Source organism: Elephas maximus, chromosome 11, assembly GCF_024166365.1.
Source record: "Elephas maximus indicus isolate mEleMax1 chromosome 11, mEleMax1 primary haplotype, whole genome shotgun sequence".
In the NCBI taxonomy this organism is placed as follows: Eukaryota; Metazoa; Chordata; class Mammalia; order Proboscidea; family Elephantidae; genus Elephas; species Elephas maximus.
The window spans coordinates 114612820-114635248 of NC_064829.1; the positions used below are offsets into that span (position 1 = coordinate 114612820).

At 49.0% G+C, this 22429-nt stretch overlaps 2 protein-coding genes across 2 annotated transcripts; both read left to right on the forward strand.

The window, feature by feature from the left end:
- Nucleotides 1-1856: 1856 nt before the first annotated feature.
- ETV2 (ETS variant transcription factor 2) lies at nt 1857-4338 on the forward strand. Its single transcript, XM_049902477.1, is given in 6 exon segments — nt 1857-2036; nt 2128-2205; nt 2361-2441; nt 2728-3201; nt 3806-3918; nt 4156-4338. Coding segments are annotated over 6 exon segments (999 nt in total). The 5' UTR covers nt 1857-1966.
- A 1659-nt stretch (nt 4339-5997) lies between these two features.
- On the forward strand, nt 5998-20088 carry LOC126085790 (cytochrome c oxidase subunit 6B1). The gene is made up of 4 exons (XM_049901473.1): nt 5998-6104; nt 7964-8080; nt 13932-14032; nt 19958-20088. Exons 2-4 carry the CDS (start codon nt 7975-7977, stop codon nt 20009-20011), a joined length of 261 nt encoding a protein of 86 aa, XP_049757430.1. The 5' UTR covers nt 5998-6104; nt 7964-7974; the 3' UTR covers nt 20012-20088.
- Nucleotides 20089-22429: the final 2341 nt, after the last annotated feature.

The window sequence follows — 22429 nt, forward strand, 5'->3', positions numbered from 1 at the left end:
CTGAATATGGTAGAAGAACCAACAGGTCTGTCTTGGAGGTAGTACAGACAGAATGCTCCTTGGAAGCAAGGATAGCGAGACTTCATCTCATGTACTACGGACATGTTATTAGGAGGTACCAGTCCCTGGAGAAGGACATCATGCTTGGTAAGGTAGAGGGTCAGCAAAAAAGGGGAAAATCCTCAATGAGATGGACTGACACAGTGGCTGCAACATTGGGCTCGAGCGTAACAGCGATGGTGAGGATGGCGCAGGACGGGGCAGGGTTTTGTTCTGTTGTACATAGGGTCACTATGAGTTAGAGCCGACTCGACAGCACCTAACAACAACAACAACCAAATGGACAGAAGAGCAGTGCTCACTCCCCTCAACCCTCCCACCTCCCACCCCACCAACCACCACTCCCCCACCCCCCTTACAAGGGATTCTGGGGAAGGCGTTTAGAGTAGAGCTGCATGGGGGAACAGTTATTAAGATGAAAGGAGAATGGCAACTGGTAAATGATTGAAGCTGGGTGAATATTGGAAAATGTCCCTATAAAGAATTAGGGTATTTTTAACAGTAAATATTATTGACCTATTAATATACCTTGATGGGCTTGAGCAGAGACTCTGAAGCCAGGTTGCCAGATTGAGAAAATAAAAACACAGGACACCCACTTACATTTGAATTTCAGAGAATTAATAAATTGTTAGTATACGTATGTCCTCAATGTTGCATGTGTGTATATGTTGCATGTACACATTTTTGTTTTTTGCGGAATGATCTGAATTTCTTCAAATGTTACATTGTAACACTTCACTCCTGAATACCTCAGTATCCATCTCTCAGTAGAGACATCTTTCCTATCATACTACCACTACCACATCTACGGATATTAACAGTAATTCTGATAGCTCATATTCAATTCATGATCAAATCTCTCCAGTTCTTCCCAACTGTCTGTTATAACACGGAGGGGCATGGGATCTGCAGTGGAAGTAGAAGGAAGCCTGCCTCAATTTCCTGCCTCATAAAATGCTGATAAGAATACTAACTACCTCTTAAGAGGATTAAATGAAGACCCAGCACAGCTGAGCACAACAAGAAGCCCCCCCCGCATAAAATGTTAGATATTACTATTACTTTTGTATTGCTTATACTGTCGATGTTATTATGATTGACATTTCTAGGGAGCAGTCCCCAAACGTCCTCCCCAACACCCTTGGAAGGGCCTGATGGGGTTTCCCGGGTCAGCCTCTCTTCACCCCACCCCACCTCTGTGGATTGTGACGTCGACCGTGGGGAGGGGATGGCCGGAAATCCCGCTTCCTGTTGCAGATAAGCCTCGCTCAGCCCAGCCCACCCCAGACCCTCTCCCTCTACTATGTCGCAGAATCAAGTCCCCCAAAGGGAGAACCTGTACACTGAGCCCTCCCCGCCCCCTCCCGCCTGCCCCCCATCACCACGTAGGGCTCCCCACTCCCTCAGCCCGCTGTTCCCGAAGACCAGGTCCAGGCCCAAGCTGCTCCAGCTGCAGGACAGCCCCAGCGACTCGGGGGGGTGACAGGCGCCCATCCCTGAGGCTGGGGGGCGCGGCTCCGCCCTGCCCCTGCAACTCGACCCCGCTGCAACCCCCAGCTCTGACGTCTTGGAAAATTCCCCCCTGCCCCGGCCCCCGGGGAGGGGGTCCATGGTATGAAATGGGGCTGAGACCCCCGGCTGAGGGCAGAGGGACCTGCCAGAGGTGAGCGCAGAGCTGGAGACTGGGTGAGGAGGGGCTGGGGGTCCTGAATCCTGGGTCTGAGAGTGGGGAGGGCTGAAAGCTAAGTCTCCAAGATCGTGGGGAAGGAGGGAGCAGGGGCCAGGCCCCCTGGGTCTGAGGCAAGCCAAGGGTGGGGGTCCAAACTCCAGGGTCCCTAAGTGCCACCGGCTCAGTGTTGCTCTTTCCCATTTTCCTGGCCCGGAACATTCAGAAGGAACATCCATGGATTTGTCGAACTGGGATGGAGCATCACCACAGGAAGTGCCCCCTGGGAACAGGCTCTCAGGGCTGGGTAGGCTGCTGGGGCTGAGGCTGTGGAGAGGAGGCCCAGGTGGGACCCCTGCTGACCCCTGAGCTGGCCTTGACCACTTTATTGCCTGCAGCGGGAGTCGAACTTGGCTTCTATTTCCCTGAATTGGCACGTCAAGAGGACACGCTGACAGCAGAGACATGCTGTAAAGGTGGCTGCAGGCGGGGAAGAAGAGGGCTGGGTTCCTGGGTCTGCTTGAGGTCCTGAGGTCAAGGGAGGAGGGATCCCAGGGTCCTGAGTCCTGGGTCCGGGTGGGTTGTTGAGGGAGGGTCTCTAATCACTACTGACACCCTTCTCTAAACACAGCTACCACCTTGCCCCTCGCAGGGCTCCCACAGTTGGACTGGCGCTCCGCCTTACCCCACCCAGAAGCTCCATGGGGAACGGGTGAGTGTGTGGAAAAGCGGAGGTAGGAGGAAACTGGGGGTCCCAGAGCACCGGGGCTGGAGGCCTAGATTCCCAGGTGGTTGAAGGGAAAACGTGCTGGGACTGGAGACGCCTGTGGCTTCAAGGTGGCATGACCTGGATCCGTGTAGCTGCTCCCTCCACCCCGAGTAACCGGAGCCCGGGCCAGGAGGCGCCGGGGCTGAGACCTTAGACACCCAGACCATCCGAGTGGGCGAGGGCCGGGACACCTGAGCTCCCCTCACTTGGGGTCCGTTCCTCCTTACAGAGCCCGCCCCTCAGGCCCTTCAGTGGCCTGGAGACTGGACGGACCTGGCATGTCTCAGCTCGGACCCTCGGAGTCCCGCCTCCCAGGCCCTGGGCCCAGCCGGCCGCGGCCTGGGCCCCACGCCCTTCGCTGGTTCTGAAGGGGTAGCGGGGCTGAACTGTCCCCCCTCGGCAGGAGCGGCCCCTTTGTGGTCGCCTGCCCAAGCCGCGGGGGGCTCCACCAGCTGGGACTGCTCGATCGGCCCCGATCGCGCCACCTGCCCGGGCCTCAGCCTAGAAACGCGCGCGGACTGTAGCGTTTCGTGGGGCGGGCCTGCGGGCTCGGACTGTACCACCTCCTGCGCCCGGGGGCTGAATGCGGACTGCACCACCCCTTCCGAGCGGTACCAGAGTTCAGGTCGCACCACTTCCTCGGAACCGAGCCAGCAGTCGGATCGTTCCACTTTGACTTGTTACCGCCAAACTAGCCACCGAGGTGAGAGGTCCCCGAGGGAGCCCTGCCTGAGTGCAGCGAGGCGGGGTCAAGGAGTTTGAGGGGGAGGGACCCGGGAAAGGGTGTAAGGGCGGGGCTTAGGTACCCTGGTGCTTGGGGAAAAGACCAGCGTCTTCTAGGGAGCAAGCGGATGGGGGCCCAGTCTCCACTGCACGCCTGGATCTCCAAGGCTGTTGGTTGTTGTGTCCCATCCGTTGATGCCGACTCACAGCGAGCCTACAGGACAGAGTAGAACTGCCCCCTAGGGTTTCCTAGGCTGTAATCTTTAAGGGAACTGGTCGCCAGGTTTTTTCTCCCGTGGAGCGGCTGGTGGATTCGAACCGCCGACCTTTAGGTTAGCAGCCAAGCTCTTAACCATTGAGCAACCACGGCTCCATCTCCGGGGTAGGGAGGCTAAACTCCTAAATCCCCGAGATGGGGAGAAGGAGCGGATGCCTGAGTGTCCAAAGCAGACTCTTGGGTCCCCTATATGAGGGCTCCAGATTCTTGGGGCCTCGAGTTGGTAGGACGCCTTGGACGTCCTAGGTCGTCGATGCGCCACGGCCTGGGGCCCTGAAGCCTGAGTGTTCACGCCTCCTCGTCGCAGGTCCTATTCAGCTGTGGCAGTTCCTACTGGAGCTGCTCCGCGACGGGGCTCGTAGCAGCTGCATCCGCTGGACGGGCAACAGCCGCGAGTTCCAGCTGTGCGACCCCAAAGAGGTTTGGCCGCCCCCCAGCCCCACCTGGCCAAATCCCGCCCTGGTCTCCTTTGGCCGCCCCCAGCCTCGCCCTCACTAGGCGCCTCACAACGCTTGGTGAGCCGGGTCCCGGCCTCTACCCCGGCCACCCGCCTGGGACCTGTCTAACTTTTGTCAGGACCCCACCCCCGGCCTCGCCCAGCCAGGCCCACCCTGCTCCTTCCCCGCCCCCTCTGAGTAAGCCCCGCCTCTGCCCCAGGTGGCGCGCCTGTGGGGCGAGCGCAAGAGGAAGCCGGGCATGAATTACGAGAAGCTGAGCCGGGGCCTGCGCTACTACTACCGCCGCGACATCGTGCTCAAGAGCGGTGGGCGCAAGTACACCTACCGCTTCGGGGGCCGCGTGCCGGGCCTGGCCTAGCCGGACCGCGCGGGGCCCGACTAAGAGCAGTGACCCAATAAAAACATCCCGTCAAACCTCATCGCGTGTGCTGGTCCGCATCCTTCCCACTAACGCTAGGGAGCCTACCTGGGCACCACCACACCCGCACCCTCCCCTTCGTGCTGAGTGTTCCTGAGACACAACAGTGGCCCCAAAGACTGATCCGAAGGGGACCTACTGTGTGTCCGCTCGGTGACGCGGCGTGCCAAGGAATCAGAACCAGCCCCCATGGCCTACAGTGTGCCTGCCCTGTGTTGGGGCGCGTAAAGGAATCAGACCCAATCACTCATGTGTGAGTTTACCTGCTGTGTCGCCCTTGAAGAGGACTTCTGTAAGGGCCCTGGTGGCACAGTGGTTAAGAGCTCCACTGCTAACCAAAAGGTCAGCAGTTCGAACCCACCATGCGCTCCTTGGAAACCATATGGGACAGTTTCAGTCTGTCCTATTATAGAGTCGTTATGAGTCGGAATCAAAGGGTCGGCAGTTCGAATCCGCCAGGCGCTCCTTGGAAACTCTATGGGGCAGTTCTACTCTGTCCTATAGGTTCGCTATGAGTCGGAATCGACTCGATGGCACTGGGTTTGGTTTCTTTGGGGGGGGTATGAGTGTTTTTTTTATGAGTCGGAATTGACTCAATGGCAAAGGGTTTGGTTTTTTGGTTTTCTGAGTCATCAGAAACGAGGGGACGGTTCTGGGCTGAGGAGGATGTTGTCGGGGTCCCTCTGGCTGAATGGGCAGACTGGGGAGGGCAGCAGGTAGCTAGGAGGCCAGAGAATAGGCTACTGCAATAATTCAGGCTGGAGGTGACCGTGGCTTAAACCAGCTACGACAGGGGAGATTCTGGATATGTTTTTAAGGCCGCGATGGAATCATTTCTTCACGGACCCAAACCCAAACCACACGAAACCCACTGCCGTCAAGTCACACTCACAGCGACCCCATAGGGTTTCCAAGGCTGTAATGTTTACGAAAGCCGACTGCCACATCTTTCTCCCGCTGCTGGTTTCGAACCGCCGACCTTTCGGTTTGCAGTCGAACGCTTTAACCATTGCGCCACCAGGGCTCATCACAGCCCCAAGTCACCCGAATCTTTATTAATTGGTGCCTTATGAAGTTTAAAAAAAATTTTTTTTTTTTATGAAGTTTGGAGAAAGATGATGAGCAGGGAGGTGGAGTCTGGGTCAAAACGTGATGAGTAACCCCGGGGGAGAGATTGGTTTGTTTTCAATCTTCTAACAATTGGCCCCTTAAAAATCATCATGAAGGCAGGGACTTTGGTGTTTGTTGTTCAAAAATGTATCCTCAACGCTTAATAGAACTGCATGGTATAGGGTAAGCGTTCAATAAATATTTCTTGCACAAATAAACGTCCTTCCAATGGGATAGCCTTCTCCAGGCTCGTTCTCCAGCCAGCCCCGGGACCCACAACTACCTTGCTGGGGTAAAGATAGGGAGATCATGAGAGCCTGTAAGTGGGTATCCCGAGCCCCAGCTGGGAGCCTTTCCAGGTGCCGCGCCAGCTCACGGTTGGCCTGGGAGTGATGGTGAACAGGCAGTGAGCCCAATGGGAGGGCGGAGCTCCATGGGTGGGCGGTGCCAGAGCGGCTTCCGGGTACCGCCTCCCCGCGGGCGCTCTAGCCGCGCGAAAGACTCCTCAATGCTTCGCCTCGCTCCACTTCCGTCAGCTCTTAATTCCGCTTCCGGTCCGATAGAGGCGTCGCCTTCTGAGGGTCACATTGAGCTGCGAGCGGTTTCAGGGGTGTCTTTAGGTGAGTATGGCGGGCAGGGGAGCCTAGGACCCCAGCCGGGGGACTGAGGAACCAGACCCCAGCTTCCCCGAGAACAGAGGGAGGCTTTCGGCCGGTGACGCCGGGCTTCCCCGTGAGCCTCCGGGGGCCTGTTCTGTGAACACAGCTGACGATTGTGCAGTGTTTTTTTAATGCCAGGCGGCTTTTCAAGCGCTTTGCTTATATTCATTTAATCCTCCCTCCACCCTTGTGAGGTCGAGCCTGGGATGACCGCCTTTTGACAGTGGGGACACTGAAGCTCTGAGATGTTACGGAAGCGACGTAGCGGAGTTCACACAGCGACCAGGATTCGGACCCAGTAGTTGGACTGCAGAGCGCTGGTGGCGCAGGGTTTGCGAGGTCGGCTGCTAACCGAAAGGTCGGCAGTTCGAGCCCAGCAGCCGTTCCTCGGAAACCCTCTGGGGCAGTTCTTCTCTGTCCTGTGGGGTTGCTATGAGTCGGAATCGGGATTTTGGGTGGGTTTTGGTTTAGTGTGTATTGCAGTGCTTTTAATCACCAGGCCGCAGGCATGACCTCCCGGGGCTAGCCTGGACCGCGGCGTGGCTGGTATCCGACCCCTCCTTTTCCTTGGACGTTGGGAAGTCCGCGTCCTCACCCCAGATCCACCGTCATCCAAATATCGATTTGAGATCTCGCCCGAATAAAGCTACTCTTTGTCCCCACGGCTGTGTTCCAGCAGCTGGTGTTTTACATTCCTCTCCGACTTCCTCTCCACCTCCCCTCTCCCGAAGACTGTTGCGATGCTCCTGACCCCTACTGCTGCGCTGGCCGCTTGAATTGAACACCGGTCTGGGCATCTCTCTGCTACCCATGACGCCGCGGATTCCCTGCAATTCAGAGGCAGTTTCTCGCAGATTCCCAGGCGAAGACTGTGCTTCAGCTCTTTAGAGACATTATATCGGAAGTTTTTAACCCTATGTCCGCAGAGTCTATAGAATTCGAGGGATGCTAGCGCTTGAAGAGGGGACAAATTACATCTGTATTTTTAGGAACCTCTGATTCAAATATAGCATTTCCTTCAGTTAGAATGGAGGCAGCAGCCTCCGTAGTATTAACAGCACCTGTATTTTGGTCACCAGTCAAAATCACAGATACTGTTATATCACATTGGAAACCCTGGTGGTGCAGTGGTTGAGCGTTTGGCTGCTAACCAAAAGGTCGGCAGTTTGAATCCACCAGGCGCTCCTTGGAAACCCTATGGGGCAGCTCTACTCTGTCCTGTAGGGTCGCTATGAGTCAGAATTGACTCAATGGCAACAGGGTTTTTTTTTTTATGTCACATTACAGTTGCTGCAGATTTCATAGAATTATCCTTCTCACGTGTGATTCCTTCAAAATCGTGGTTGATAAAGCTGCAGCAAGATATAACTGGTTTTTGTTGTGATTCTATGCAATTTAAAATATATTTAAACACATTCTAAGGAAGGTTTATAGGATTCATCTGGCCCCTGAGGGGTTCACGGCCTCTATGGTGTAGGGTACGCCAGTGGTTGAGTGTAGCACCCCACCATGTGTATGGTGTGTGACCTTGGGAAGCGACTTAGACACTGTCCCCTCGTCTGTGCAGTGGGGACAGTTTCTACCTTACAGAGGGGCTGTTGTGAGTAAAGTGTAGAACGGCACCTGGCATGTGGTAGGCAGTGTATTTGGGGCCAGGCCTGATTTTGCTAAGGAGTAGTCCCCAACTGTGCTGTGACTTCCACACCCAGAGATATGGATTTGTCCTTTCTCTATCCGTTCTGTGTCTGGACCTGGGTGGATGGACATCCCATGCCTAGGCACCCCAGAGTCCCTACCAACACCCACCCCCTCTCCTCCAGGAGTCATCACCATGTCAGAAGACATCAAGAGCAAAATCAAGAACTACCGGACTGCCCCTTTTGACAGCCGCTTCCCCAATCAGAACCAAACCAGGAACTGCTGGCAGAACTACCTGGGTAAGCAAGGTGTGGTGGGAGAACACAGATCTTCCCCTGGTCTCATGCCTCAAGTCCCCCCTTCCCCTTTCCTTCCCCCTTCCCCCACCCTGCTGGGGTCTCCCATGCATCCTAACACTGGTCCTAGCTCCTCTTTTACCTCTGGAGAGCTAGTGCCAGCATGTCCAGGGTCGGCCACGATCACAAACTTTGATTTCTAAAGAATGGACAGCAATAGGTTTGGTTTTGTGTGTGTGTGTAATGCAACATATGTACAGGAAGTACATAAAACAGTGTACAGCTACATGAATAATTCTGAAATGAACCCCCAAGCACCCATAGCCTGAATCGAAAGTGGAATATTGCCAGCACTCGGAACTCCCCTGCCCTCTGCGTGCCCTGTCTTGAACACAGCCCCCTACTCTCCCCACTAGAGGTATGACCCCACAGGTGGCAGTCACAGTTGGGGTTTTATCACCAAGTTTTTAAGTTTCCTTCTCAGTGAGCTTCATACATACTAAATGTATTCTTTGTGTTTGGATGTGTTTATTCACATTTTTAAGATTCAGCCAGGCCGTGGCATGTAGTTTGTTCATTTTTATTGCTCCGCTGTATTCCACAACTTACCTCTTCTCTTCAGGGACACTTGTGTGGTTTCCAGCTTGGGACTCTGAGAATGATGCTGCTGTAGACGTTCTTATAAATGTAACCTGATGCCTGCGTGCAACGGGATGGAATGGAGGGAAATGGAGTGCCTGGAGGTTTTTTTTTTTATGGAATTTCTTTTCATTTCTTTCATTATGGTTGATTTTGTACTTGCTAAGTTTTTGTTTTTCTTATTTTTATTTTTTATTGTGCTTTAGGTGAAAGTTTACAGCTCAAGTTAATTTCTTATACAAAAATTATTATGTGACCCTAGTTGCAATTCCTATAATGTGACAGCACACTCCTCCTTTCCACCTGGGTTTCCCATGTCCATTTAACCAGCTTCTATCCCTTTCTGCCTTCTCATCCTGCCTTTGAACAGAAGCTGCCCGTTTAGTCTCGTGTATCTGTTTAAACTAAGAAGCACACCCTTCACGAGTATTGTTTTATGTTTTGTAGTCCAGTCTAATCTTTGAATGGTTCGCTTTGGAAATGGTTTTAGTTCTGGGTTAACAGAGAGTCTGGGGGGCCATGTCTTTTGGGGTTCCTCTAGTCTCAGTCAGACCACTAAGTTTGGTTTTTTTGTGTGAATTTGAGTTCTGCGCCCCACTTTTCTCCTGCTCCATCAGGACTCTGTTGGGTTCCCTGTCAGGGCTGTATCCGTGGTAGCCGGACACCACCAGGTTCTTCTGGTCTCAGGCTGATGGGGCCTGTGGTTTACGTGGCCCTCTTGTCTCTCGGGCTAATATTTTTCTGTGTCTTTAGTATTCTTCATTCTTTGCTCCAGGTGGGTTGGGACCAACTGATGCATCTTAGATGGCCACTCGCGAGCTTTCAAGACCTCAGACACCACTCATCAAAGTGGGATGCAGACCATTTTCTTAATAAACTTTATTATGCCATTTGGCCCAGATGTCCCGTGAAACCATGGTCCCCAGACACCTGCCCCTGCCAGTCTGTCCATTGAACTGTTTGGCTGTGTTTAGGGAACTTTTTTTAGCTTTTGGTTTAGTTCAGTTGTGCTGACTTCCCCTGTATTGTGTGTTGTCCTTCCCTTCACCTAAGATAATTCTTGTCTACTATGAAACTCTGGTGGTGTAGTGGTTAAGAGCTACAGCTGCTAACCAAAAGGTCAGCAGTTCAAATCTACTAGGTGCTCCTTGGAAACTCTGTGGGGCAGTTCTACTCTGTCCTATAGGGCCACTATGATTCAGAATCGGCTCAATGGCAATGTGTATGGTTTTTTTGGTTTATCTAGTTAGTGAATTCCCCTCTCCCTCTCTCTGCACCTTCGTAACCGTCAAAGAATGTTTTCTTCTGTGTTCAAACCTTTCCTTGAGCTCTTATAATAGTGGTCTCATATAACCTTTGTCCTTTTGTAACTGACTGGTTTCACTCAGCGTAATGCCTTCCAGATTTATCCATGTCATGAGGTGTCTCGTGTATTCATCATTGTTCTTTATCGTTGTGTAGTATTTCATTGTGTGTTAACTGCTTAGTTTTAAAAGACCAGATTATCCGTCCCCCCCTCCCCCCGCCCCCGCCTTTCTCTGTAGGACTCCGGCATCTTAACATCAAGACCTTCTTCCCTTCCACTTGTCTTGGTTCCAGACTTCCATAATCCCCACGCGTCCCTCATGCTTCCTTGTTATCCCTGGCCCCAGAACTCTCAAAGTGCACTGCAGTTCTCAAACCAGTTGCTATCAAGCTGATTCTAACCAGGGCGACCCTGTGTGTTTCAGAGTACAACTGCACTTCATAGGCTTCTCAGTGGCCTCTGGGTGGGCTCAAACCACCAACCTTTTGGTTAGTAGCCAAGTGCATAACCATCCATGTCACCCACAGACTTACAGTTCTCTGTTGTTGTTAGGTTCTGTTGAGTGGGTTCCGACTCATAGCGACCCTGTGCACAACAGAACGAAACACTGCCTGGTCCTGCGCCATCCTTAACAATCGTTGTTATGTTTCAGCCCATTGTTGCAGCCACTGTTTCAGTCCACCTCGTTGAGGGTCTTCCTCTTTCCGCTGACTCTGTACTTTGCAAGCGTGGTGTCCTTCTCCAGAGACTGATCCCTCCTGACAACATGTCCAAAGTACGTAAGACGCAGTCTCGCTGTCCTTGCTTCTAAGGAGGATTCTGATTGTACTTCTTCCAAGACAGAATTGTTCGTTCTTTTGGCAGTCCATGGTATATTCAATATTCTTCGCCAACACCACAATTCAAAGGCATCAATTCTTCTTCGGTCTTCCTTATTCATTGTCCAGCTTTCACATGCATATGATGTGATTGAAAATACCATGGCTTGGGTCAGGCGCACCTTAGTCTTCAAGGTGACATCTTTGCTCTTCAACGCTTTGAAGAGGTCCTTTGCAGCAGATTTACCCAGTGCAATGCATCTTTTGATTTCTTGACTCCTGCTTCCGTGGCTGTTGACTGTGGATCTAAGTAAAATGAAATCCTTGACAAGTTCAATCTTTTCTCCGTTTATCATGATGTTGCTCATTGGTCCAGTTGTGAGGATTTTTGTTTTCTTTATGTTGAGGTGCAATCCATACTGAAGGCTGTGGTTCAAGTCCTCTTCACTTTCAGCAACCAAAGTTGTGTCATCTGCATAACGCAGGTTGTTAAGGAGTCTTTCTCCAATCCTGATGCCCCATTCTTCTTCATATATTCCAGCTTCTTGGATTATTTGCTCAGCATACGGATTGAATAGGTATGGTGAAAGAATACAACCCTGGTGCACACCTTTTCCTGACTTTAAACCATGCAGTATCCCCTTGTTCTGTCTGAACAACTGCCTCTTGATCTGTGTAAAGGTTCCTCATGAGCACAATTAAGTGTTCTGGAATTCCCATTCTTTGCAGTGTTATCCATAATTTGTTATCCACACAGTCTAATGCCTTTGCATAGTCAATAAAACACAGGTAATCATCCTTCTGGTATTCTCTGCTTTCAGCCAGGATCCATCTGACATCAGCAGTGATATCCCTGGTTCCACGTCCCCTTCTGAAACCGGCCTGAATTTCTGGCAGTTCCCTGTCGATACACTGCTGCAGCCGTTTTTGAATGATCTTCAGCAAAATTTTGCTTGCATATGCTATTATTCTATAATTTCCACATTCGGTTGGATTATCTTTCTTGGGAATAGCCATAAATATGGATCTCTTCCAGGCAGTTGGCCAGGAAGCTGTCTTCCATATTTCTTGGCATAGACGAGTGAGCACCTCCAGCGCTGCATCTGTTTGTTGAAACATCTCAATTGATATTCCATCAATTCCTGGAGCCTTGTTTTTCACCAATGCCTTCAGAGCAGCTTGGACTCCTTCCTTCAGTACCATCAGTTCCTGATCATATGCCACCTCTTGAAATGGTTGAACATCGACTAATTCTTTTTGGTATAATGACTCTGTGTATTCCTTCCATCTTCTTTTGATGTTTCTTGCATCGTTTAATATTTTCCCCATGGAATCCTTCATTATTGCAACTTGAGTCTTGAATTTTTTCTTTAGTTCTTTCAGCTTGACAAACACCGAGTATGTTCTTCCCTTTTGGTTTCCCATCTCCAGCTCTTTGCACATGTCATTATAATACTTTACTTTGTCTTCTGGAGCCGCCCTTTGAAATCTGCTGTTCAATTCTTTTACTTCATCATTTCTTCCTTTTGCTTTAGCTGCTCGACGTTTGAGAGCAAGTTTCAGAGTTTCCTCCGAGATCCATCTTGGTCTTTTCTTTCTTTCCTGTCTTTTCAATGACCTCTTGTTTTCTTCATGGATGATGTCCTTGATGTCATCCCACAACTCGTCTGGTCTTCGGTCACCAGTGTTCAATGCGTCAAATCTATTCTTCAAATGGTCTCTAAATTCAGGTGGGATATACTCAAGGTCATATTTTGGCTCTCGTGGACTTGCTCTGATTTTCTTCAGTTTCAGCTTGAACTTGCATATGAGCAATTGATGGTCTGTTCCACAGTCGGCCCCTGGCCTTGTTCTGACTGATGATATTGAGCTTTTCCATCGTCTCTTTCCACAGATGTAGTCAATTTGATTTCTGTGTGTTCCATCTGGCGAGGTCCGTATGGCCACCGTTTATGTTGGTGAAAGAAGGTATTTGCAATGAAGAAGTCGTCGGTCTTGCAAAATTCTATCATTCAATCTCCAGCATTGTTTCTATCACCAAGGCCATATTTTCCAACTACTGATCCTTCTTCTGTGTTTCCAACTTTCACATTAAAATCACCAGTAATTATCAATGCGTACTGATTTCATGTTTGATCAATTTCAGACTGCAGCAGCTGATAAAAATCTTCTGTTCATCTTTGGCCCTAGTGGTTGGTGCCTAAATTTGAATAATAGTTGTTTTAACTGGTCTTCCTTTTAGACGTATGGATATTATCCTATCACTGACAGTGTTGTACTTCAGGACAGATCTTGAAATGTTCTTTTTGACGATGAATGCAACACCATTCCACTTCGAGTTGTCGTTCCCAGCATAGTAGACTTTATGATTGTCCAATTGAAAATAGCCAATAGCAGTCCATTTCAGCTCACTAATGCCTGGGATATCGATATTTATGTGTTCCATTCTATTTTTGACGATTTCCAATTTTCCTAGATTCATACTTCATACATTCCAGGTTCCGATTAGTAATGGATGTTTGCAGCTGTTTCTTCTAATTTTGAGTCATGCCACATCAGCAAATTAAGGTCCCGAAAGCTTTACTCCATCCACGTCATTAAGGTCGACTCTATGTTGAGGAGGTAGTTCCCCAGTCATCTGAGTGCCTTCCACCCTGGGGGGCTCATCTTCCAGCACTATATCAGACAATGTTCCATTGCTCTTCATAAGGTTTTCACTGGCTAATGCTTTTCAGAAGTAGGCTCCTGGGTCCTTCTTCCTAGTCTGTCTTAGTCTGGAAGCTCAGCTGAAACCTGTCCTCCATGGGTGACCCTGCTGGTATCTGAATACTGGGGGCATAGCTTCCAGCATCACAGCGACATGCAAGTACGACACACTGACAGACACGTGGGGGTGCAGTTCTCTAGGGAGTTGGTAAATCAGAGTTGTGTCCAGCCTTTTTTAGTACACTTGCGAGGATGTGCATTCTTTGTAAAACGTGTATGTGTGCATGCAACTGGCCCTGAGATAAGAAGAATTTCTCACTGAGTTGTGGTCAGAAATGTATTCTACCCCTTGGTCTGGGCTGACTCTGAATCCCTTTCTTCACAGACTTCCACCGCTGTGAGAAGGCAATGATCGCGAAAGAGGGAGATGTCTCCGTGTGTGAATGGTATCGGCGTGTGTACAAGTCCCTCTGCCCCCTCTCCTGGGTACGTACCTTCTGCTCGGGCCTTGGCATGGAAGGTGGGGTCCCTGCAGAGTGGAGTGTGCTGACTTGGCGGGAGGAGAACAAGGTATCACGCTACCCATGGAGCTCCTGCCTTTTCTCATTCGTAGAATTGCTTCCCTTCCCTCCTTTCTCTTCGCTGGCCCGTCTCCACCAGTCGGAGTTCTTGGCCAAGGCCACCAGGGTCTTCTGGCTGCATCTGTCTCACTCACGTGCCCTACATATGTATACTTGGTACCAGGTTCCTGACCCTGTGGAATCCTGTCCTTTTCACTGTGGACATTCTCAGATATAAAAGTAGAATCGTCCAGTGACCCCACATGCACCCATCACCCAGACATCTGCTTTATCAGTCCCTTGTGTTCATCTTCTTTCCTTGGCTGAAGGATTCTGAAGCCAATCCCGGATGTGTCATCTCATCCCTGCCTGCTTCAGTACGCGTCTCCAAAAACATGGACACCGTAAAGTCGCCTTTGAGTTCAGAGCCAACCAGACCTTTTGTCAGCATTTACACTCTGCTCTGCCCTCTTTTTTAATAACCATTTCTGTTTAACATTACCCCGTTTCATCAAATCAAAGCCCCCATTGACTGCAAGACGTATTGAGAGGTGTCAAAATCTTTGAAAATTACTGAAGGTAAATGTAACAAGCACGCCAATTTCAGAAATGTTAAAATTAAAAGCGTGCTTCTTAGAATCAAAACAAGATACTATTACAAAAGTAATAGTGCCCATTTAAAGAAGCCGAGTGTGAGCAATAAAATAAAAGGCGGAAGCCCCTTGAGGTCCCCCATCCCCCTTTCCTGAGGTAACTACTGTCAGCTGATACTCTCTATAAATTTGTCAGACATAACCCCGTGGGAGTTTTCTTGTGTTAAACTATATATTCTGTTCTGTATCTCACTTCTCTAACTTACTGCTGTGTTTTAGAGCTCTTTTTTTTTTTTTTATTTAGTGACAGTACATGTATATCTGCCTTATTCATTTTAATAACTTATACCAAAAAAAAACCAAACCTTTTATTATCAAGTCAATTCCAATTCATAGCAACCCTATGGAACAGAGTAGAGCTGCCCCATAGGGTTTGCAAGGAGTGGCTGGTAGCTTCGAACTGCTGGCCTTTTGGTTAGCAGCCGAGCTCTTAACCACTACACCACCAGGGTTTCCTTAATAACTTACAGATATTTAACCAGTCCTCTTTTGATGGTTATTATGTTCTAATTTTTCAGTATTTTAAGCATCCTTGATAGACACCCTTAGCTCATTTCTCCAAAACACAAGAGGCGCTCTTTCTCGGCTCTCTCTCGGTTTTCCTCTTGCTTCTCTGGCCGTGCCGTCCCAAGTGTCTTTGTGTCCCCGGTACCATCCCAGGGTTTCTCCTTGTCACTGAGTAATTTTGGGTAACATAATGCTGTGACCCACATCTTTCCTCCAGCTGTAGGGCCTGAGTACAAGCCATGGCTTTGGGTGCGTGCAGGACAGGGTGCCAAGAAGTGTGCCCTAGGCCCTCGTCATCAGGGCCTGGGCCTGCATTTATGAGGACAGCATCAGATTGTCGGTTCTTCCACTCAAGTGCCCGCTCTGTCTGCCCTGTTAGGACCAGATATAAACCCACGCTGCACAGGCCCCTTTGTACTCAACAGCCTTTCTTTATTCCAGATACTTGGTATACGTGAAAACAAGGGTTTATGTTGTTGTTTCTTTGTGTTTTTTATAACCAATATAACCATTTCACAGAAAGTTAGAAAACAGGAGGGGCAGAAAATTTTCCTCATTCTCCTGACCTGGCTGATAATATAAGGGCATCTTCCAGGCTGACCTGTGAGACCTGTGAGAGTCCTGACCTGGCTGATAATATAAGGGCATCTTCCAGGCTTACCTGTGAGACCTGTGAGAGTCCTGACCTGGCTGATAGTATAAGGGCATCTTCCAGGCTGACCTGTGAGACCTGTGAGAGTCCTGACCTGGCTGATAATATAAGGGCACCTTCCAGGCTGACCTGTGAGACCTGTGAGAGTCCTGAGCTGGCTGATAATATAAGGGCACCTTCCAGGCTGACCTTTGAGACCTGTGAGAGCCAGAGCTTGCTGGGGCTGCTTTGTTTTCCTGGGTCTCTCAAGTTCTCTGCCTCTGACAGGGTGCAGTCTCACCACTTTTCTGTCGCACGTTTTAGTGGACGGTATTTGATTTTTCCTTCTCTGACAGGTTTCCGCCTTACGTAGGTTCTAGCTTTTGCGGGGTTTTTTTTGCTGCGTATATATATTTATGTATACGGAGCCCTGGTGGCACAGTGGTTAAGTGCTCGGCTGCTAACCAGAAGGTCAGTAGTTGGAACCTACCAGCTGCTCCGTGAGAGGAAGATACGACATTCTGCTTCCGTAAAGATTTACAGCCTTGGAAATCCCATGGGGCAGTTCTGCCCTGTCCTACAGGGTCGCCATAAGTCAGAATCAACTTGACGGTGACAGGTTTTTGTTTTGATATATATACACATTTTTTTTTTTAATTAGTCTCTCATCCCAGTATAAGGTCACTATGAGTTAGAATCAATTTGATGGCAGCGAGTTTGGTTTTTTGGTTTTATATAGATATGCTTTTTTTTTTTTTCCTTATTTAGTCTCTAATCCCAGTATAGGGTCGCTATGAGTCGGAATTGACTCGGCGGCAGTGAGTTTGGTTTTTGGTTTTTGTATATATATGTGTGTGTGTATATATATGTAAACCTGTTGTGGTCGAGTCAATTCCAACTCATAGCGACCCTACAGGACAGAGCAGAACTGCCCCACAGAGTTTCCAAGGACAGCCTGGTGGATTCGAACTGCAGACCCTTTGGTTAGCAGCCATAGCTCTTAACCACTGCGCCACCAGGGTTTCTGTGCGTATATGTATATATATATATGCGTATACATTATTGGAATTGCCCTAACAGCAGTGGGCTTGGTGTGGCAACCCCAGTGTGTCTGTTGTGGGATTTGTTTGTTTGCTGTAGTGTTGTTCCTATAATATGAGGATTGAAAACAGTTTTACAGACATCCTTTATTTTTCAGTTTAAAAACCTTTTATTTCTCCATGGAAAATAACAGCTTTTTAATAGAATCTTTAAAAATGAGAGATTGATGTAATGTAGAAAGTGAAAGCCCCCTCCTTTCCGAGCCACAAAATTACATTTCCTCAGCAATTTGGTGTAAATTTTCCACTTCGTTTTCTGTGCGTGTGTGTAGGTGTGTGTACGTATATGCTTTTTTACGCAGTTACGGATCATACTTGAGATTGTTTGGCACTTTGCTCTTTTTACTTAACACGTGTTGTACACCTGCAAAATAGTCCCTTCCCCGTTAGCTGGATGCGGGCTCCCCCCCCCCCCCCACTATTTTAAGTGACACTTCTGTGGACATCTCCATGGCAGGAACATCTTTCCCTGTATTTGAGTGGTTTCCCTAGTTTTTTTTCTAGGAAATGGGAGTACTGAGGCAAAGGGAAACTTGCCAGAAGCTTGGACCAGCCTGTCCTTGCCCCTCACTGCCCAGCATTGTTTTTTGTGTGTGTGTGTTTTAAGTAGAAGTTTACAAATCAAGTCAGTCTCTCATACAAAAAGGTATACACAGCTTGCTATGTTCTCCTAGTTGCTCTCCGCCTAACGAGACAGCACACTCCTCCACTCCACCCTGTATTCGCCCTCTGTGTTTAACCAGCTCCTGTCCCCCTCTGCCTTCTCATCTCGACTCCTGGCAGGAGCTGCCCACACAGTCTTAAGTGACTACTTGAGCCAAGAAGCTCACTCCTCACCAGTGTCATTTTCTGTCTTAGTCCAGTCTAATCCCTGTCTGAAGAGTTGGCTTCAGGAATGGTTCCAGTCTTGGGCTAACAAAGGGTCCAGGAATCATGACCTCTGGGGGTCCTTCCAGTCTCGATCAGACCTTAAAGTCTGGTCTTTTTATAAGAATTTGAGGTCTGCATCCTACTTTTTCCTGCTCCATCAGGGATTCTCTGTTGTGTCCCCTGTCAAGGCAGTCATCGCCTGTAGCCAGGCACTATCTAGTTCTTCTGGTCTCAAGCTGACGGAGTCTCTGGTTTATGTGGCTCTTTCTGTCTCTTGGGCTCGTCTTTACCTTATGTCTTTGGTGTTCTTCATTCTCCCTTTCTCTAGGTGGGTTGGGACCGATGAATGCATCTTAGATGGCCACTTGCTAGCATTTAAAACCCCAGACGCCACTCACCAAAGCAAGACCAGCATTGTATTTTTTAAATGCCAGTTGAAAGGGAGGGGAGAGACGGGTAAACCAGCAACCAGGAAATTCACACATGGACCACAGAGAATACAAATTCAGTGTGAGAGCCTCTAGATGAACCCAGACATGAAAAGATGTTCTTCCTCACTGTAGTCATCAGGGAAACACAGCTTAAAGCAACAGAGGTGTATGTTTTTACCCTGGAATCTGGCACAAAAATTACAAGGTTGATATTGCCAAGTGTTGCCAAAGTCGGTTCTCTGAGAGGCTGCTGGTGGTTTAGTAAAGTGGTCCAACCATTTTTTGGGTCAAATTTGGCAGGATCTTTCAACATTAACAAATCATACTCCTTTGACCTGGCACTTCCATATCTAGTCACTCTACAGAACATCCATCTACAAGGGTGTTCGTGGCAGAGTTATTTGTAACGGGGAACTTTCGGAAACGACCCGAGTTAGGGAAACGGTGGTGCGTTTGTCTTGACAGCCTGTATGGAGAATGTGTGTGTTTATGTGTCAGGATACAGAAGGAGCTCTGAGACATGTGGAAAAAGGCAAGGTGCAGAGGAGTCTGTAAGAGGAGAGAGTGAGTGCGTGTATATGTGTGTGTGTGTGTGTGTGTGTGTGTGTAAACAAAGTAGGCACATGTGTGGCACTTACTACAGGCCAGCTACATTGCAAGCACTTTACATCATATTAGGTCAAACACGCTAAAACAACTGTGTGAGGTAGAATACTTTTGCTAGTATCCTCATTTTATAGAATTAGAAACAGGCCCAGGGAGGCTGAGTAACTTGCTCAAGGTTGTACAGCTAGCACGTAGACGGAGCGGGCATGCAGGTGCTGTCTCTCTTCACTGTCCACGCTTCTATCCTCTGCCTCTAGTGTGTGTGTATAAATGTGAGCGTTGTGTCATGCACATGTAGAAAACGAAGGTGCTGTAACTGCCCGTGGGGAGGCCCACAGGATCAGTGTTACTTCTGGGAGTGTTAACAATTTGATGTGTGTCTTTCTCTCTGTCTCTGTACATATGTATATCTGTGGTTAACAGTGCAATCGCACTATATATTTTGTTTAGCACCTTTTTGCACTTGACTGTGTATCTTGGGGAGCCCTGGTGGCACTGTGGTTAAGTGATACAGCTGCTAACCAAAAGATCGGCAGTTTGAACCCACCAGCCGCTGCTTGGAAACCCTATGGGGCAGTTCTGCTCTATCCCCTAAGGTCGCTACAAGTCGGAATCAACTCAACAGCAGTGGGCTTGGGTTTGGCTGTATATCTTGGAGAAATGTTCGTGACAGAGCATAGATCCACCTCATTTTATCACAGCTGCCTGGCGCCCCGTGTTCCCTCTGTTCTGACAAGCGGCCCTGAGTGTTGATTCAGGTGCCTGAAGCAGGCCCAGCCGTGCTCTCGAAGCTCTGACCCATCCCAGACCTCCCAGGGACAGCCTGCGGCGAGCCAGGGGTTTTTCAGCTGAGTGTGTCACTTCATTGAGGACAGTGATTTTTGTCTCTGTGGGTCACTGCTGGATTCCCCAGCTCCTAGAATAGTGGCTGGCACATAACAAGTGCCTGTGGTCACTTGTTGACTACTGAACCGAGGAAGAGGTGGGCAGAGTGAGGAAGACCAAGAAGCCCACTCATGGCTGAAGGGAGTGACACTCTCTGTCTTTCTACAGGTGTCAGCCTGGGACGACCGCAGGGCAGAAGGCACATTTCCTGGGAAGATCTGAACTGGCCCGCCTCACCTCTCTCCTGGGATCCTGAATCATGACCTAACTAATAATAAAATCTCATTGGGAAAGTGTAAGAGAGTGTGTGCGTGTGTGTAAAAGCTGGACAATTGGGCAAAAAGACCCTGGAGTCGAAGAGAAGTGTCCGTCCAGATTCCCTGAGCAGTAGGAGGGAGCCTCAGAGCAGTTATCTTTTCTGTGTGTGTATTTTTAACTTCATCAAACTTTGCCCACTTCCTATTTGTCAGGCCGTTAGTAGAATGGGTGGCCTCTGGTCTCTACGTGTTCAACTTACCTGTGTGCTTCCATCATCATCTGCACAGCTTTTATTTATTTATTTTTCCCCTTTAAATAATATTTTATTGTGTTTTCAGGGAAAGTTTACACAGGAAATGAGGTTCCCGTGTATCAGTTGTTGCGCATTGTTCAATGACATTGGTTACATTTTTCACAATGTGTCAGCATTCTCATCAGTTCCCTTCCGGATGTCCCCTTTCCAGTAATCTAGTCCCCTGTCGCCTTACGGGTCCCTTTTTGCTACAGAGTGATTGCTGACCCTTTGTCTCACATAGATGCTTTTTTAACGATGCACCGTACTCACAGGTGATACTCTTCATTTTATGAGCTAATCTGTTACTCAGCTGAAAAGGGACTTCAGTGGATAGTTTCCGCTCAAGGTAATCTCTGCCAGTCCTCTAGTCTCAGCCAACCCAGTAAGTCTGGGCTTTCTTAAGAATTTGAGTTCTGTTCCACATTTTTCTCCCATTCTATCGGGGTCCATCTGTTGTAGCCCTGATGAGACTGGTCGTTAGTGGTAACTGGGCACCACCCAGTTCTTTTGGTCTCAGGGTGTGTGAGGCCTTGATCCATGGAGACGGTTAGTCCTGTAGACTAGTTTCCTCTCTGAGTCTTTGGTGTCCTGGTGGGAGCATTCCTCCTGTTGAAACTCAGACCTCCAGACTAGCAGAGCATAGGATTGCAGGAACAGGAAGCAAAAACTTTTAGAGTGGGTCTCCATGTGTAGTTGTAAGTGGGCCACTCCCATTTCTACCCCTTGATTCCTGGACCTGTCAGTCCTGGAATGGGAGAAACAGCACCATACATTGGACGCTAATTTCAAGCCTGTACAGCCTCCTGAAGAACACAGCCCCAGCCCTGCAAGATCTTACCCCCTAAAAACCCACAGCCTTCAAGTCAGTTCTTACTCACAGTGACCCCACAGGTTTCCAAGGCTGTGAATCTCTGTGGGAGCAGATTGCCAGCCGGATCTTTCTCCCACGGAGCCGCCGGTGGTTTCAAACTGCTGACCTTTTGGTTAGCAGTCCATTGCTTTAACCACTGCACCACCAGGGCTCCTTATGGTACCACCTAGCGGGTGCTGCAGTTGAGTCTTTAAAAGGCCATTCCACCATCTCATAAAGGCAGCTGCTTCCAAATGATGGCGAACATGGTAAGACCAGTGAGTTCCGTTAGCGTGGACCCGCTGCCAGACTTCATTTGCTGTGAAACTAAGTTCCTTGATCTGAGCCGGTGCTGTGTGGAGATACCACGACAGTGGATAATGCCTTTTCTTAGTGTTTGGGTAGTAGTTTGGGCAGAAGCCTTGTGTGGAGGAAAGGAAATCCATAGCCAAAGTAAGTGGTGTCTGCCCCAGTGAGAACAAATGCCGCCCTTCCGGGTTCTGCACGGGGTCGCTGTGAGTCCCGGCTGACTCCGGCACCTAACAACAGCAACAAAATAGGGGTTAAGATTTACAACATATTTTTTTGAGTTTTGAATTCAATCCCTAACACCAGTTTTTCCTTTTAAGTTTTTCATTAGTCTATTACTTGCCCCAACTATTTTGTGTAATTATTTTTGACAGATGTCCCCAGGGAAAAGGCTTTTTGCAATGTGTGATCTCTGAGTCAGGTTAAATACTGACAGCCTTGCAAGTAGGGTCTTCCAGGGAACTACCTGTTGTTGTTAGGTGCCGTCGAGTTGGTTCTGACCCATAGCACCCTGCGTACAGCAGAACAAAACACTGCTCGGTCCTGAGTCAACGATTCTCTGAGAATGACACTGTTATGTTCCTTCCGGTGCCTGCCACACCACAAATGTGGGCTGCTATTATTGAAGGTTATCAGAGCTGGAGAGCAGGAAATAGGACCGAGGCTAATTAAAATGCCACAGAGCTTGCAGTTCTTACTGAGTTGGAGCCATTTCTCTTGAATAAATGCCCCTCAGATTGCTGAGAGACTCCAGCCAATTTCCAGAGTCCTGAAAATGTGGATTCTGACTATTTTTGCCAGTTTTCTCACTGCTTTTATGGAGGCAAGAATTTTCAGAGGCCTTTACTCCGTCACATCTTGGAAATTTCTTATAAAGTTAGATATTGCCATACAGCCCAGCGATCCCACAGCTAGGTATTTACCCAGT